This window comes from Fulmarus glacialis, unplaced genomic scaffold (genome assembly GCF_000690835.1).
Source record: "Fulmarus glacialis isolate BGI_N327 unplaced genomic scaffold, ASM69083v1 scaffold40463, whole genome shotgun sequence".
Lineage (NCBI taxonomy): Eukaryota > Metazoa > Chordata > Aves > Procellariiformes > Procellariidae > Fulmarus > Fulmarus glacialis.
This window is the reverse complement of record NW_009204359.1, coordinates 6,491-23,567: the sequence shown is the minus strand read 5'-3', so window position 1 is coordinate 23,567 and position 17,077 is coordinate 6,491. Positions and strand designations below refer to the sequence as shown.

General features: G+C 37.8%; 1 protein-coding gene across 1 annotated transcript; it reads left to right on the top strand.

Moving 5' to 3' along the window:
* Positions 1-1,171: 1,171 nt before the first annotated feature.
* Positions 1,172-16,551, top strand: LOC104074734 (histone H4 transcription factor-like; the record flags this gene model as incomplete). The annotated part of the gene is made up of 8 exons (XM_009574959.1): positions 1,172-1,395; positions 5,350-5,461; positions 9,364-9,516; positions 10,463-10,540; positions 13,222-13,342; positions 14,380-14,518; positions 15,393-15,508; positions 16,149-16,551. Coding segments are annotated over 8 exons (1,346 nt in total), but the record flags the coding sequence as incomplete, so codon positions are not given.
* Between the last annotated feature and the right edge of the window lie 526 nt (positions 16,552-17,077).

Sequence of the window (17,077 nt, the reverse complement as noted above, 5' to 3'; positions counted from 1 at the left end):
AATTTTGTAATCATATTGCGGAACACTTGGAAGAGTACCTACAGCACCCCCTGGAAACGGCAGGTCATTTATATCTCATCTGTCACGCAGATTACATTGCAGTTTGGAAGATTATTCCTAGCCTAGAAAAGAATACTGACTTCAGTTTACCTGCACCACAGATGTTCATAGCTTTTCTAAGGCCCAACTGCATGAAGCCCCTTAGACAAGGGCTTATACCTGCTTTTTGCTTCGTATCTGATTGTCCTGGATTTTTGTTTGTATTGATAGCTATTACTAATACGGAAAGAGACTGGAGAGGTGATGTCATGAGAACTTCTGCTGAGGATTTTTTTCCTAAGATTAGGGCCTCAGCCTGCAATTGTCTAAAATGGATTTTAGCAAATTGGTTTTGAATGGCAGAGTTCTTCCCTTTCAGGGAACTGGCCTGCTGCTTAAGAATTCTAAGTTTAAAGTAGCACTTGCATGAATCTTTATAGCAAAATGCAAACTTTTATTGTTTGTGTGGTATTTGCCTTATTTGGATACATATACTGGTGTTATTTTATGACGGGTATTGTATTTTACATCTTTTAAATAGTATTAAATGTACTTAAAGGGAAAAACAAAAAAATCCGATTCTGCAGAAAATTATAGGCAGTCTCTGTGGATGTAATAGCAGTAATATACTAGACTTTTTAATATAGCTATTTTGGCTCATGTGTATCCTGCTCTTTATTCTTAACACTGTAATCAAGTATAATTACAGGTGTAGACATTTTAATTAAAGGTGAATGAGTTTTAATTAAAGGTGAAAAAAGTAGAATTGGACCAACATTAACAATGTCTCTGTGACCTAAGCTGAAAAGTGTCATAGTATATACCTAAGAAAATACTTATTTTAACAAAATTTTCCTATTGAATCTATAAAGCGCCTGTCTGCAAAAAACTGTGTTTTAAGGTACAAAGGACTCTAGTATTGCTGCACTTGCGAGACAGTGGAACATCTGTTTGCCACTGAGATTTGCAAGTTTTATCTAGTGCATACCAATTACCAGCTTCTCTGCTAAGGTTACTTACAGATTGTGAAGTTACTACAAATGTAAGTACTATTGGCATTCTCACTGTTGTGGCACATGGTTGCAGATTTCATACACTGTTCTGTAAAATGTTACTTCTTTCTTGTGTTTAGAGCAGTATCGATGCTGGTGGAGAAGTTGTGAATTTGGGGCGAAAGATCCCAGAGAGCTGATAACGCATGTCAATTTTCACAGTTACCACACCAAACTGAAGTTCATAGGCTCTCAGTTACGGGCATTGCACCACGATTTGCCAGCCTGTTTGCAGAACAGCCGTAGCTGGCATCAGTTACCAAAGACTTCAGAGGAGTTTGTTTGCCATTGGGAGAATTGTGATGTAAGTGAAATACGTTGAGATATTGCTGGTTTTTTCTCTTTCCTAATTTTACCTCAGCATTCTTTGGATTTGACTCACTATTGGGAATTTTTGCTCAATCTTACCTCTGAACAGTGTTTCCCACTATCTTTGTAAGTAATACATGATCATTATTATGGTAGCATTCACAAAAATATAAACAACATACTTGCATAGCATCTGCGACCTCGAGTTGAAATTTTGTTTCTTTTTGTGGTGACTAAAATGATCTTTTTGACAAAGATGCAACTTCTCCTGTGTTTTAAGAGCATGTATGCAAAACTTCAATATACCCCCTTTAATGATAAATTAATGAACTTGGTAGTTTGTAGGCAGGTCCAGAGTGTTTATTGTTTGTCTGAAGAAAGGCAACAGAATATCTGATGTTTCCTTGGTCAGTTGGAAATGTTTTTAGGTTTTTTTTTTACTGGGACAGAAATCAGACATTTGCAACAGGCTGTTCATATAAGTCTGATGTCCAAATGTGGCCAAGATTGGTTTCAGCTAAAAATGGTTTGTATCTTGACCACTTTTTGGTGTCTTGTATTAAATAGAATCTTCATCCATTCAGTTTCGACTGTGCTATTTCTGCATCAAGTAAACCAGGATGATTAGCAGTTGATCAGCAGATTTTTTTGACAATGTTAACATAAATAGTGCTGCCTACGTAAATTTTTTTCTGCTTTGTGGAGGCATTCATTCCTGATCAGAAGTGGCTTCATATTGATATGACATAATAGGGAAGCACTTTCTCTGTCACTGTTGGCCTCAGAACCTCAGCTGTTATTTATGGCTAGCGAGCATTACCTTTGCATCCACAAGTGTGATGCCTTGCAGGTGACATTTTCTTACCGTCTCCTTTTGTGTAACTGTTGAGCAAGATGTTTTTTAGAGCAAGTAGTAGTGTAGGAAAATTGTCTCTCTGGTCTACATTAATTTTTGCATGTTGTAGTTTTTTATTTCATTTGAGTTAAATGATATAACTGAAAACAAAATATTGGCGAAGAAGAGACAACTGATGCGTTGTACTGTAGAAATCAGAAAAACTGTAAAGCTAAACAATTTTGCAAACCTCATATCGGCAAGTTTAGTAATGTTGAACTACAAATCAAACAAAAACTTTAATGTTTTTCAAAGGCCTTTGATCCTTTTTTCCTTACGTCTCTCTAGGCCTTTCAGTGATTCAGGGGTTATCATCCTTAAATCCTAGTTCTCTATTATCTATGACTTTTTCATATCAAAGTTGTGATAAAATTAATTTATGACATAAACTATGCTTTTTGAGGTTACAAGCAAACACTAATGAGGATGAAAATATTTCTATGCAAGGGAATATCAGACTGGTGGTGCTTTACATAGGTCTTTTATCTCTCACGTGCATCACATTGTTGAATTAGAATCAATGTGATGTTTGAGTAAATACACTGCACTGATGGAGTGAAATTACTTTTTTTGTTTTCTGATGGTGGTTATAGCCCATGCTTTGCTTTGCTAACCTTTTCCTTACTATGTCTAAAGTTATTTCCAGTTTCCTCTTAACATTTCAGCTTACAGATTGTTTGTGCCATATCATATATAAAAGGTGAGTACCTCCTCATCGGTATGTTATTACTGGACAGAATGTCTAAAAATACCCATTTGGTTCTTTGGCTCAGAATTTAGAATATCTATACTCATATAATGCTTTGATACCTCTCTTTTCATTAATTTTTCTTTATATGAAATAAGGAATGACATAAAAATCTGAAAGTGACGTTTATAGAAAGAGGTAATTCTGCTGTTGAGTCAATCTGTGAGAAACTATATCTCTGTAAATAAATGCTTTTACAGAGTGGATTAAGCATGGAAGTACCCCATTCTCTTCTTTTAAAGCTATAAGCCTAAACATAATACAGAGCATTATTTATGATAACTTTTGGATTTTTTGCATAGTTTGATTACAAACTATTGTTACAAACAAATCTTATTGCCATTATGTCTCATAGCTTATAGGAATCCTATTTCTTACAGTAGTTATTTTTGTTATTAACGCTTTTTAATACATACCAGGCAGTCTTTACTTGCATACTGCTATGATTGGTCTATTTATTTTAAAAATGAAGAGGTTCAGAAAAACTTCAAAGCCCTTAGAATTTGATTTTACTGCATCTGTCAGTAAGCAGAGTCTTTTGAAAAACATGCTTAAAAACCAGAAGCAAAATCTTCCCGTTAATTGATTTCATGTTCCATTTTTCATTTATGTAAATGAGCAGTTTTGGCTGATGGAATCCTTTAGTCCATAGCATTTTGCTAAATCTTTTTATACATGTTTTTTCAAGTTCAAACTATGTTGTGAATTTTATTAATTAAAAGAATGTTTCCCAACTTAGTAGGCAGGCTAGACTAGACCCAGGAGGTGGGGTAGGGCACACTGCGAAAGAGGAGAACTTTGAGGGCAGGGAAAACTGCTTACCTTTCCCACCCTCCTGCAAATATGTTCCCACAGTTATGAATATAATTCTCTTTGAAAATCACCTATACAGCTTCCCCCGATTCTTGTGGTGCCTCCTACTGTGTCAGATTCAGTTTCCCCAAAGGTAAAGCTTCTGACTCAGGTAACAGCCCCAAAAACTTCTCTCCTCTCCTATCCTATTTACATAGAAAGAAATATTCAAGAAAGTTCCGGCAAAACACTTAAAGAGATGGTGCCAACAAATTAAAATGGGTTTAACACCCATATGGTTATTCTGATTAAGAAGTGAAGAGGCTTTTGGTCTAGCTCAATACTTTCAGTTGATTCACCCTAATATGCCTATATGTTTTCATATACACAAGACCTTGGATTTCTCAGATCATGTTTCAAGCCCTTCAGAGGAAATAAGGGCTTGTCTCCCTGAGGGAGCTATTGTGAAATACATTGGAGTATGAATTTAAAATGCAGCAGTTTGCCTGCATTAACTCCTCGTGTGAATGCTCTGTTCTGCGCACAGAATGCTTAGCAGCTTAGTTTAATCCACTCTACTAAGATCAGAATGATTAAAAACAGATAATGCTAAATAAATAGTTTTTTTCATTTATATATTTTTCTTCAAAAAACCCCAAAACAAAACACAATGCTGTTTAAATTTGAATCAACTGTACATTATTGGCAGTAGCAATATCAGCCTAAGGAATTTCACCTCTTTCCCATTTCTTCTCCCCAGTGTTTTGGTTTGGTTGAAAGCCACATCAATTTCTTGTCCCAATTCAATGTGTAGCCTTACAAAATTGTGCCAGCACAGCAGAGAGGTTAAGGGGTTAAATTATTAGGAACTGAGAGGAATACTTTGTATTGCGACTGATGGCAGTATGCAGTTGAATGACACCCTGTGTTACTTGAAGAAAATGCAATATGCAGTCTACTTTCACTCTGCAGGTTTGGATTTTTGTGGAATGAGGCAGAGGCTAATTAAGGTTTAGTCCCCCTTGTCACATAAGTACTGACTCACGGAATGCTGTCCATAACACCTAATTCAGTTTAATCATTGTGCAGCCTTCCCATTTCTGTTGGAATTACCTGCACTGCCCTCATAGCCTTCTCGTGAGTAGGAGCAGGTAGAAGTGAAGGGAGGGGAGAAGGTAAAAATACACCAAAGAAATAAATCAACAGAAATACATTAACAGACACATCCCTGCCCCAAAGAATGGGTAGCATTCACTCAATTAGTCTAGACAGACTTTTCAGCTACTAGATGGTAGGTGAAAATTCAGGACCTGGTTTGTGTGGTGGATACTGCAGAATGTTCTACATTTTTGTAGTTGATGTAATTGTTTCTGTGTTGGGGTAAGTTAATTAAATGTTACTGCAATATTTACTGGTGTTTGTTTGGTTTCTAAAAACACTTAATTCTATGTTCCTGTCAATTGATTTCTTGCCAAAACTATCTTGTCTTCTCCATGCTTCTATTTTGTTTTTAGGTTACCTTCAATAACCCAGTGTGGTTTTATCAACATGTTGCTATTCATGCTTATGCTACTGAGGAAGAAACTGTTACAGATCAGAACAAAGCTGTTTATTGTCACTGGAAAGGTAGTTCATATAAAAAAATTCTATTTCAAAAAGTATTTCACTGCAGTGTTTCTTATAAAATTCACTTGGTGCTACATACTGCATAGGAACTTGTGAGAAATCTTCAGATATTTTTTCATCTATCTTAAATAGTTGCAGAAACATTTCTATTTTGTAGGCACCATGATTTAAGTAGAATAGTTCCTATTATCCATGGGGTTGAACGCCCTCAACTCCCAATTAGTCTAAGTTGAGAATTGCCAGTACTGAACAGGGTTTGGTTTCCTCATAATTCTGCCTGTGGTTGATAGTTCATATACCATTCAAACAGACTTTTCACTTATATTCTACCACTCAGGATCAGGGTTGTCTTGCTCACAATAATCTTTCATGGTAAGCTTACTCTTTGCTTTCCCTCATCTGTTCCCTTCAAATCAAGGGAAGCACACCTATTGCCATCCTAGTTTTTCTCAACTCTGTGGTGAGAAAGAGCATTTTTAATGCATTCTCTATATTGCTAGCTACCTCTTGTGTTAAAATTATTGTCATGGCTTCAAAGCTGATGTTCTGCCCTTGGCTCTATTGTAGAAGCCACATTCCATTGACAGTCTTTCATAGCAGATGCCTTGATTGTTTGAGTAAGGGCTAAACTATGGACTGCCATTTGATGTGCATGCCATTCAGCTTCAGACCTACAAAGTGTATGAGCAGAACCTCTCCAGAAGAAAAGACTTTCTGCTGAAGAATAATGCAACAATTTGTAGGACTCTGGTCCTGGAACAGATAATTCTGTGCTTGCTTTGAACCAATCAATTGGGCTGTGTTTTGTAAAATGCATCAACAAAGTCCATTTTTGATTGGAATCCTCCTGGTGACACCCCACCCCCACCCCCCCAATATGTGTCTTCTCAATTTATGGGTTAAATGGGTTTTTGGGTTAGCTATTCACTGCAATGATGGCAAAATCCTGTCAGTGAATGCAAGGCGACATCATTTTGTTCCTTTTCCCTCTTGAGATTAGCTGACAGATGCACTATTTTTTGGCTGGGGAACTCACTGATAGTGTAGAATCCGTAGTCCTTAGAGGAACAAAAAAAACCTACACATCAGTGTGATCATAGCTTTAGAAAACGGAGCCCATTAAGACAGGTGAAGGGACGAGACTGACTGTATAGCCTAAATAACAGAATGGGGAAAAGGGAAATACGGAAGAAAAGGAATATGATATGTCTTCAAATATGTTTAAGAAATGCCCTGCTGTTAGGAACAGTGAAATCATCTGTTCTCCATGTCTGTGCTAGAAAGGATGAGAAGTAATGAGCTTCAGTTGTTACAAGAGAGGGGCAAGTTATAAGTTAGGAAAGCCATTTTATTAGGGTATTTTAAAATACTGTAGCAGTTGCCTGTTGAAATTATGGAGGTTGTCTATCACTGGGGAACTGAGAAGACCTCTTTTGAGACGAAGGTATAATTGATCCTGCCTCGGAACAAAAGAATAGGTCCTGGGTTTTACAGGGTCTGTTGTAGTCTGTGATCTTGACATTCAGCGTGGTGCTATACACTTGAAAGTGACATGCAGAATCATAATGTCCAGGCAGTGAAACACAACTTTTCTTTCACACCCCCAAACTTAAGAAGCAAGGACGGGCCAGTAAGGTCTCATCTCTGTGAGGAAGCAGTTGTCATGGAACTGCGACAACAGACAGAAAGTGATCAGTCTTTTCCAGGGACCTTCAGTAGACTAGCTGGCGGTCTGAGTTGGTTTGAATTTGTGAGGGTACAGCAAGAGTGGGCTGCTCTGCAAGGGAAAGCAAACCGGGAGTTAAGGGTGACAGGCAGGCAGGGACCTCACTGACAGGGTGCAGTCTCACAAAACCTGAACAAGAGGAACAGAGCAGGTCTGGTGGTGCTAGCCAGGGTCAGCCACAGCCCAATGATCACCAGCCAAGTCCACTGTGACGAGACAGGTCTGAGACCAAGCCAGGAAGTCCAGATAGCAAGTCAGAGGCAGGGCCAGTGAGGCACAAGGGGTGGGTAACTGCAGCTCCCGAGCCAGAGAGCCCAGGGTGTGTAAGTGGAGGCCCCAGATGGGGCTTCTCACTGCTCTCTCACAATTTAGCTGTTTTCCCAGAAATGTGGTTGAAGCTTGAACAGCTTCTGATCAGGAGGGGCCATAGAAGTATTAGAGCAGACCTCAAACACAGGCAACTAAACTCTTAGATGTGTGGGCTGGAATTGGCTGCAGAGGAGGATTACAGAGAAAGATGGCTACAGGCTAGTCAGGGAAGTCAGAGGCTGTTGGTATACTCGGGGTCCTGGCAGAGTTCATAAAGGAAGGATGTAAGAGGGAGATTAAATCTGATGTCCTGTGTATCACATATTGAATCTGGGGTTAAACAGCAACAGAAATCTTCATGTTGCACTAGCAGAATAATCAGTCCTCCTCAGCTTCTGATCTTGACACGGGAGTTTGTCCTTTTTCTATGGTCCCTCCTGATCAGAAGTATCCTGTACACTCCAGAGGTGAAAGAGACACTGGTGATCCCATTTCCTCATTGTACGCAAGGGGAGGTTTTAGGATTTCCTTTGTCTTTTAATAAGGCATTTAGAGTTCTGTCCCTTTACTAGGTATGTTAATCTGGAGGTCAGAACTCCTTTCCAGGAAGTCACCTATATTCTACCTGTTGGAGTGGATGTGGGTTGCTATCAAGGCTATAACATTCTTGTTCTACTTGAGAAAATGTCCCAATGGATAGTAGAAATGGAACTCACGATGCACCTACTTGGTTAAATGAACTATGCAAATCCTTTTTGTTAAATGAATTTTATGTATTAATTTCTGAGACCTAAAGGTATTCAACCTGTCATTGAGTTTGATTCACTTGATTACTCTTATCGTGCGTCATCCATTTTCCCTACCTTTTGCTCTTGAATTTGAATTTAGTCCTCCGGTTTCTTAAGAGTCTTTGATTGGGTCCAGGCTATTATTTCACCTTTCTAAAAAGGTAGCGTTCTGCATAGCTATTATCTTTGTTAGGTAGATGAGAGGGACTCGTGGCTGCTTCTCCTTATGTGATAGGGTAGACTATTCCTTCACATCTGTCTGAAGTTTTCTCCTGAAAGTAGTTCTTTAGCTCCATTTACACCAATACATTAACCTACTAGGGATTTCCCCCTTATTTGTCACATGTCAATAGCCAGAGCTTTCTAGTTGTGCTGTTAAAACTTGCACTGTGTCCACAGTACCAGATTGTTCCTGAGCTCAAGAGATCTGAGGACATAGCTATTTATATGCAAAGATTGTTTGGTGGATAGCTGATGGCTTGCGGTTAACCACTATGTGAACGTGTATATAAAGATAGAAAATGTGAAGATAAAAAAAAAAGAGGTCAGTAAGCAGAGTTCTTGGAGATGTTGACATGCATTCACTACCCCATCTTGTTCTCCTGGTTCTCCAGAGACCGTGAAGATTGCTGGATTTCTGTGATGGGGGGAAGATTGCTGGAGTTCTGTGATGGGGTGGGGGGGCAGGCAACAGAAATAGTAATGAGTGTTATCTCTTTTCTATTGTATGAGCATACACGTGGAGTCAAAAACTTTGACACATGAGAGTGGAAAGTATAGCAGCATGCTCTCTGCTGATTCAAAACTGAAATCTTTGTGAGACACATAGCCAACATGTCTTGAAGAATTCTGATTACTGACAAGTAATATGGCTTTGGCATGGATATTTGCGGGGTTAAATGTCACATGATGTTTGTAATAGTACCAATCTGTGGGTTTTTTTTTTCCCCCTAGAAGCAGCTTTTTTGTGTGTTTCTGAAAATATAACACTAAGACATAAGTATGTAATACCCTTTTCTGTTTCTACATAAGAAAGAGTACAGTATTCATGCAGCTTTTTTTCTGTTTGTTTGGTTTAGATTGTTTAGGCGTATTTAAAGGAAAGCATAAGCTCTGGGATCATTTAAGAACCCACACACAAGAAAGAGTTGTAGCATGTCCTACGTGTGGAGGAATGTTCTCCAATAACACTAAGTTTTTTGATCATGCTAAGAGACAAGTTTCAGAAGAGAGTAAGTGGATATGCTTTTATTTCTGTTTATATTTCTAAGAGATTTTCATTTAAGGTGTTTTGTGATAATGTCCACGTGTAATTTCATAAATATTTCTATTTTTCATGTAAGTCAGTTGCAGGAAAGCAGGGTTTACTCCAGGAAGGCAGTTGTTTTCATAAAGCATAGAAGTTCTCTTGACTTTGCATGTCTGATGAATTAGGATAATGAAAGTGAGCAACAGAACACCCTTAGATCCGTGTTTCAGCAGAAAAGCTATTCACTTGGCAGCTGTGGCATCGCACTGCCTCTCTTCCCTTGGTGCCAATGGCACAGCGTGACATTCCACTGACACTGGGAAACTGCCCGTGAATGGGAGAGACTTTTGATTATTGAAAAGAAAACCTCCACAAGAGCCAGGCTTGGATTACAAAATCTCTGCAAGTAATCGCAATGAGCATTTAACTACTTTCAGGTCGAAAGGCAATTTTTTTTTCTTCAGCTTTGCTTTTCCAGTAAGTATCTTCTTCACCAGAACACTCCCTACCTCAACCAACTGTGTATTAGTTGGCATGCTTTCTGCATGCTAAAGAGGAAGGGAGAGGTAGTTGGGTTTTTTGTTTTTAATGCTTGGAATATATTTAGGAATTGTGGATGTTTTGGTGATGGAAAGTAGGTACATTCTAGGTAATTGACAGAAGAGCTCAAATTTCAAACTGTTAGTGTTTTGAACAGATTGTTATTCTGTTTAGGATAAAATTAACTTCCTGATAAACAGTCCTTTTCATTAAGCCTTTAAGTTTTTCAGTAAGTTTTCTTCTGAAGAGTATTTGTAATGAAAAAGAATATTGAAACTGTCTCAATGCTGTGTTAGTTTATTCATGAAACCGGTAGCTATAGGTTATTAATTAATAAATCTTTCATAAGTTATTTGTATTGCTACTAAATAGTTTCTATTTAAATTCAGAACAAATATTTGTTTGCCAGAACTGTCAGAAACATTTTGCCAATGAAAGGCTGCTACGAGATCACATGAGGGGACATGGTTAAGTCAGAGCTTTTTAAAATAAAACGTACTTTTCTTAAGGTCACCTTGTACAGAACAGGTTTGATAAACTACAGAGTTATTGTAAGTATCATTATACCAGCTAAGAAAATTAATATACGGAACTAGGGCAACTGTGTTACAAATGCTGGAAAGTAGGAATTTCATTGCCAGTCCCTCTAAAACATGGCAATTCCCTTCTTCGTGCCTTCTGATCAAAAAGTTTAAGGGGCTTTTCTGTTTTGCAGTAGCTCCCGTGCAGATGCTTATTCTTCACTTGCATCTCTGTTTACTTGCTTTCATGACTAGGGGCACGGTTAAAGCCAAAGCTATGTTTTAGCTTGGGCTGCAACTCTGCTCACCTTGCAGTGCATAATCAGCCTCACTCAAATGGTGTAGTCCTTCATTGACCTAACCACAATCTCCCTGAGGTCCCCAAATTATTCCCACAAGTTATACTACAACAGCTATGACTTGCTGGGAAAGAATCCTACAGCATCTAAGCACAAGGAAACATGTGATATTGCTGTTGGACATACAGGAAATGCAGAAGCAGAGAGGCGGGTGGGTCTTTGCTTTGGGAATGGGAATATTTGAACTGTGTAGCCAGACCTGGGCACCAGTCATTTAGGTTGTATAAACATACAAGTAGCTTTGTGCAGACTTGCTCAGTCAGGGCACATTCTACTTTCCAGCTGCATTCTTAAGGAAACATGATTTTTCATGGTCTGTAAGTCAACGCATTGATGCTTAACAACTATGCATTTTATTTGGTGCTTACTGTGAGCTACCAGGACTGACCATGTTCGTATTTAAATGGTTTTGTAATTGGCACGCATCTGACTAAAATATCTTAATTTTTATATGTTATATTAGAAAGTAGAGAATTATTTTTGATTTGTTTACTAGACTAGTTTTATTCCTTTGTCTCAAGGTGATTTTGGATAGAAATTGGAAATACAAATTAAGATTTTTTGGGGCATTTGTTTTTATTAGCTAATGAAGCAGTTCAAATATGCTGTTTTTTAAAAATTAAAGCATAGCACACATGAAGATAGATTTGATATATTAAATAAAGCACATGGCTACCTGAACTATTTGTTTCTAGTCACTCTGGCTGCCCTTAAACCTTTGTGAATTGTACAATGTGCCTGGCTGTCCTTGTCCCCTGATAATTCAGACTGTGTTCTGCTTGCATAGCCAGGGAAAATCACAAGGTGGCTGGACCTAGGAACAAGGATGATATGAACCTGTGTCATGTCCCAGTAAGCTACAGCAAACCAGCTGTGATACAAACTTGGCTGAGGGAGCTGGGAGGCATTCGTGGGTCCAACTGTTTAGGCACAATGTAAATGCCTTTGGATATTAGAGCCAGTTACTTCCCCGGTTCATGATTCAGCTTTCTTTAAAAATTCTGGCAGCATACATGTCTGCATGTTAGTGCAGACTGCCAGTGCAGACATGACATTTTCAGATTCTTACTCCAGTGTATTTCATAATAACTTGCTGGTATAGATAAATATGGAAATTTTCTTTTAAAGAGCTTGCCTACCTATAAGATATTATTCTGAAATAAGCTGTGATGTGAATGCAAATGCTGTAGGTATTCTGGAATCACTCCTTACATGGACATGTTTACATGCCAGACAACTAAGTAAACTCGTGGATACTCCCATTTCAAGAGACTGCTGAACTTCACTGATGCAGTTCTGCAGATTAAGTTATTCCAGACTAGTTTTCCACATGAAGCTATTTATTTTTGGGGGGGGGGGAGGAATTTTCCTCGTTTAAGACAAACTGTGAGGAAAAGTGCCTATGCAGGGAGTGATTCCAGAATAGTTGCAGTGCATTATATTTACTTCCTTTTTTGAGAAAACATGAGCACTTCAACTGCATGTTTTTCTTTGGCCACCTGTAAAGCACTGGGCTGATTATAAGATAATGCGTTGTTTCAAAGTCCTAAATATAACAGATTTTGTCTAAATCCAAAACTTCTTTACTGAGACTCTTCCTACTGCATTCATCAAGTTGGTGATTCATTTGCAGCAAAGCAAGCATTTGTTCAGCTTAAGATGTTACAGTCCTGCCTGCCAATCTGCCAGAGGTTCTCCCCAGTTCCAGAGTCAGCAGAGAAAACCTGTGTCTCAGCCATTGCAGTTTGTAGTCTGCCAGCTTAGCAAGCACCTAGCATTATTATGCCTTAAGCAAATATATCCGAATGTGAAATGGGGAGGCGGAGGACAGACATATTCTTTTTGCCACTTTTTTAAGAGTGGTAATACCTTAAACACTAGAAGTAGATTTGCCAGTGCTTGTCTGTCAGAAGGTCGCTAGACAACATTCACCTTTTAGAAATCCTCCCAAAGTGCCAAGGGCAAGACGATAATCATCCTTTTTGTCAGAGCTTAGAGAGTAAAACATGATTCTCTACATCTTTTTCCCTTACTATCTATTTTTTGAAAGTAACTTGAAACATTGTAAGATTGAGTATTATTTCACTACTCTCTTTATTGTATCTGCATTCCATTTTTATCCCTTTTTTTCTCTGTATATTTTATTCCCAAATGTATTATAATCTGTTAATATGATATTTTAATACATTTTTTGTCATATGTCATAGCAGACAGTGTCCTGGTGAATGTGATACAGAACTGAAAGTATCTTTCTACTATCTTTTCTAGTTAATCATGTTACATGTGCCCTCTGTGATACAGTATGCACAAGTGTCTCCTCACTGAAAGCACACATCAGATTCCGACACTGTGATGACCGTCCTTTCCATTGTCACCTCTGTGACAACGGGTAAGAAAATTTGAGGCTCGTAGCTACGTGAGCAGAACTGTAGAACCAAGTTAGTGTTTTACACTGGAGTTAGTAAAGAAAGAAAAGTTTTCAACCACAAAAATAATCAACTGTTCAATGAAGAAATTGAACAGATTCATCTGCTGTTCATCTGCTTTCAGCTGCTGAGACATTGTAGCTCATGAACTTATGGTGCAAGTAGGACTGATGTGTTAAAAGGTGAATTTTCTTGGCAAGACTGTGTACTACAAAATGGTCATCATGACACATTGAGATGTGTAGCAGTAGTGCCTTAAACTGTGGGTTTTGCCATTCTAAACGATTGCTGGCTGTTTGCTGGGAGAGTCACAGTCTTCTCCTTTGAGTGATTTTTTTTCTGCCACAGGCTTACTATACCTTCTGCTGTCTTGCACACTCATTTTTCTGTGGTGGTTTCTTTTCTGCTTTCACCATAGGACACCAACCAGCAGTGAAATAAAAAAAAACAAACAAAAAAAAGGGGGGCATTGTGATGTGATAGACCAAATTGCATATACAAGCATTGGCAAATTATGTTTAACTTCGCCAGAGAAGATGAGAAGTCTAGCCTTTGTATGCTGGAAGTGGGATAAAGTGAACAAGTATTTAAGTACTTTTGTGTTCACACGGTGGGTGGACAGAAGGAAATAATCTGAATTTCTAGACCAGAGAGGAGGAAGTGACTGACCAACAACGGACAAGAATTTTCTCTATGTGAACAAAAAGAGAGGGTGATGCCTTGCAACACGGTTGTGGAAAAATTACCTAGATTTGGGCATGGTATGGATGTGTGGGAAGAAAGAGGGAGTGGAAAATGAAATCCAGAGCACATCAAAGAGATGTCTGTACTATCCCCTTTTCACAGGTGGAAAAACTGAGGTAGAGAAGCGATTTACACATATTCCGCTTTCACTTGTCATTGTCAGAGCCAAAAATTACTACCTCCCAGTCCTAAACATTAACCACAAGACTACTCCTCTGTACTATTATATCTGTTATTTGTTTTACCTTGTTTTCAGTTTTAAGAACGCGTATGATCTGCATAAACATGTTGAAACACACAATGATTCAGATGCCTACAGCTGTGATGTTGAAGGATGTGGTTTTACTTCACGGACTTTACGAACTTTGACACAGCATTACAAGAGAGCGCATGTGGTGAGCATATGAAGTAGCAGAATAAAATATATTGCTATAAGTGAGACTAATATTTCAAATTTACGTGCGTTTAGTTTCTTGTGAATTAATGAAATGTTTCATTTTTTATTCAAATCAAGTATTCATTTGCACACGTTTCTAGGACTCTTGCAAGTATTATGCAAATATCTGACTCATCCTTACCTATAGATTTTGTGTGCTTACCTTAGGTGCATTCAGTTGCATACTGACAATCTTGAACTCTGGCCAAGCCCCCCCCCCTCCCCCCCCCCCCCCCTTCTTTTTTTTTTTTAGCACATGACTTCTTTAAGGTCCCTGTGTTGAAAAAAAAAAAGGGAAAAGAAAAGAACATGCCAATCCTAATCTCAACAGCAAAATATTTCAGGGATTAAAATCCAATGTCAACTTTCTCCTCATGTTGGTAGTCCATCCTTAGAACTAATATGTTACCTGAAAATAGAGAAACTATAAAGTGTGTAAAGCTTACATCACTTTTAATCAGGTGAGTCTGGCCACAACATTAAAATACAGTTTTGGCTGCTACAGTTTATGCACGCTTGTTGCCAGTTTCTTCAAATTTCTGAGTTAGGATCACTGCTATGTTGTAAAATGAATACATTTTAGTCGAAGCTATGTGTCACACCACTATTGGAGATATCTGCAGTACTGATGGCCAATGCAGAGAATTTCCATGTTCACTGGGGTTCCTTAATTAGACAAGTTCTAAAAACCACAAGTTTTAAACATTTTAGGAAATTAACTTCAGAAAGGTTTTCAGCTAGTTAGGGTGGTTTTCCCCTTTTCAACAAGGGATTATTTTTTTGTCATATATATGTGCAAACCTTCAATGACTCTAACAGTCTTTCTTTCCAAGAGTAATGGCATTCTGAAATACAAATGCCACATCTGTCAGAAATGTTTCTCCTGGAGTTATACGTTGACCCTACACCTTCGAAAAGCTCATGAACTCTGCAGTCATTCTCGTTTCAGGTATGTTACCAGTTGATTCTTGTACACATCATAAAGTGGTTGTTTTTTTTTTTTTAATGTTTTGTTTAAAAGATCCAGGTATTTAAATGGTATCTTAAGTTTGATTCAGTTTTAAACATGCTGAGCGTGAAACAATTTACTGCTTAGGTTTCACTATCATGATGGAAAACCTAGTGTAAAGATGGTTAAACCAAGAAAAAAAAAGGTCTTTTTGCTTTTATAGCTTTTACCAGTGTGAAAATCTTGTAACCTAGATTGTTGAAAGTAATTTTTTGAGCCTGCAAGTTGTATCCACCAAAGAGAGTACATAAATATATCAACAACTTCTGAAGTATAAAAAAGCCATACTCTCCATTTTGGGACAAGAAAATCCAGCAAATAAAATATAATTATGAATAGGTATCTCTTATTTTCTGTTACATGATGTATATTTGATAAAAACTACTTACTGGAACCCTCTTGCAGGTGTTCCTTCACATAGAACATCTTTTGTTTGGGTGCCACCTAATAAATAGCAATCTAATTCGTCTTTTAATTGCTGACATTCTCAGTTTTGGCAATTTAATGAGATGTTATTCTTATTTTCTGCTGTAAATGCTATGTTTGTAACTTTTCAGTGTTTTCAATTTTATTCCCTTAGATATAAAGAAGATGATGAGGGTCACATGAGTTTGAATTTAGCAGTATATAATGCTGTCATGGGTTTAGGTCAGGCTCCTAATAACAAGACAATAACAAACAAGTCTTCAAGTCAAAATAGTTTTGGAAGAGAAGGAGGGGACTCTGGCGAAAGAGACACTTCAACAGCAGAAGTACTTTTCACACCGCTTCAGCCGTGGTCACGAGCTACTGGAGAAAATGTTGTGGTAGAAACAGAGACTTCTATGCCACAGCCTGTGTATTCTGAACTTCAAACTGCTGTACAGCCGTTCGAAAACAGTTGTACTTCAGCTAAAGTTGATGAAGCAACACCGATGAACGTGAAGGAAAAACTAGTAGAAATGGAACTGGGCTTGGGAGATAGCTTTCTAGAAAAACTGTGAAAAGTATACTCTTCAGAAGAGGTTTATTTTTTTAAACAAAGTACGTTTTAAAGTCTTCACTTTTATCCTTGTCAAATCTTGTATATAATACTGTGTTTTCTCAGCTTTCATGTTAAATTATTCTAATGTGCTTAGAGAATACATGCAAGATACACACAATATTATGCACATATAATGCTTTCATTTATAGCCTTTTGGAGAAGAAACTTCTAAGTTCTGTATATTCACGTAGGATATATATGTGTGCGTGTGTATTTATTTATTTATTAAAAAAATATAGCCTGTGGGGAAAGTGTTGAGCCAATGCATGGGACAAACAGTTTGAACTGGTAGGTAAAACATCCCATTTTTTATTAGCCCGCTATGTTGTTTATTAGAAATCAGATAACAGCTTGTGAGATGTGTATAAAAAATTTACAATTTTGGCAGGTTTCTTAGCTTTACTTAGTGACTTTAAAATTATTTCAAGAATTATTAGAGAGACTTTATTATTATAATGGACTTTTAAACTACAATGTATGGTTAA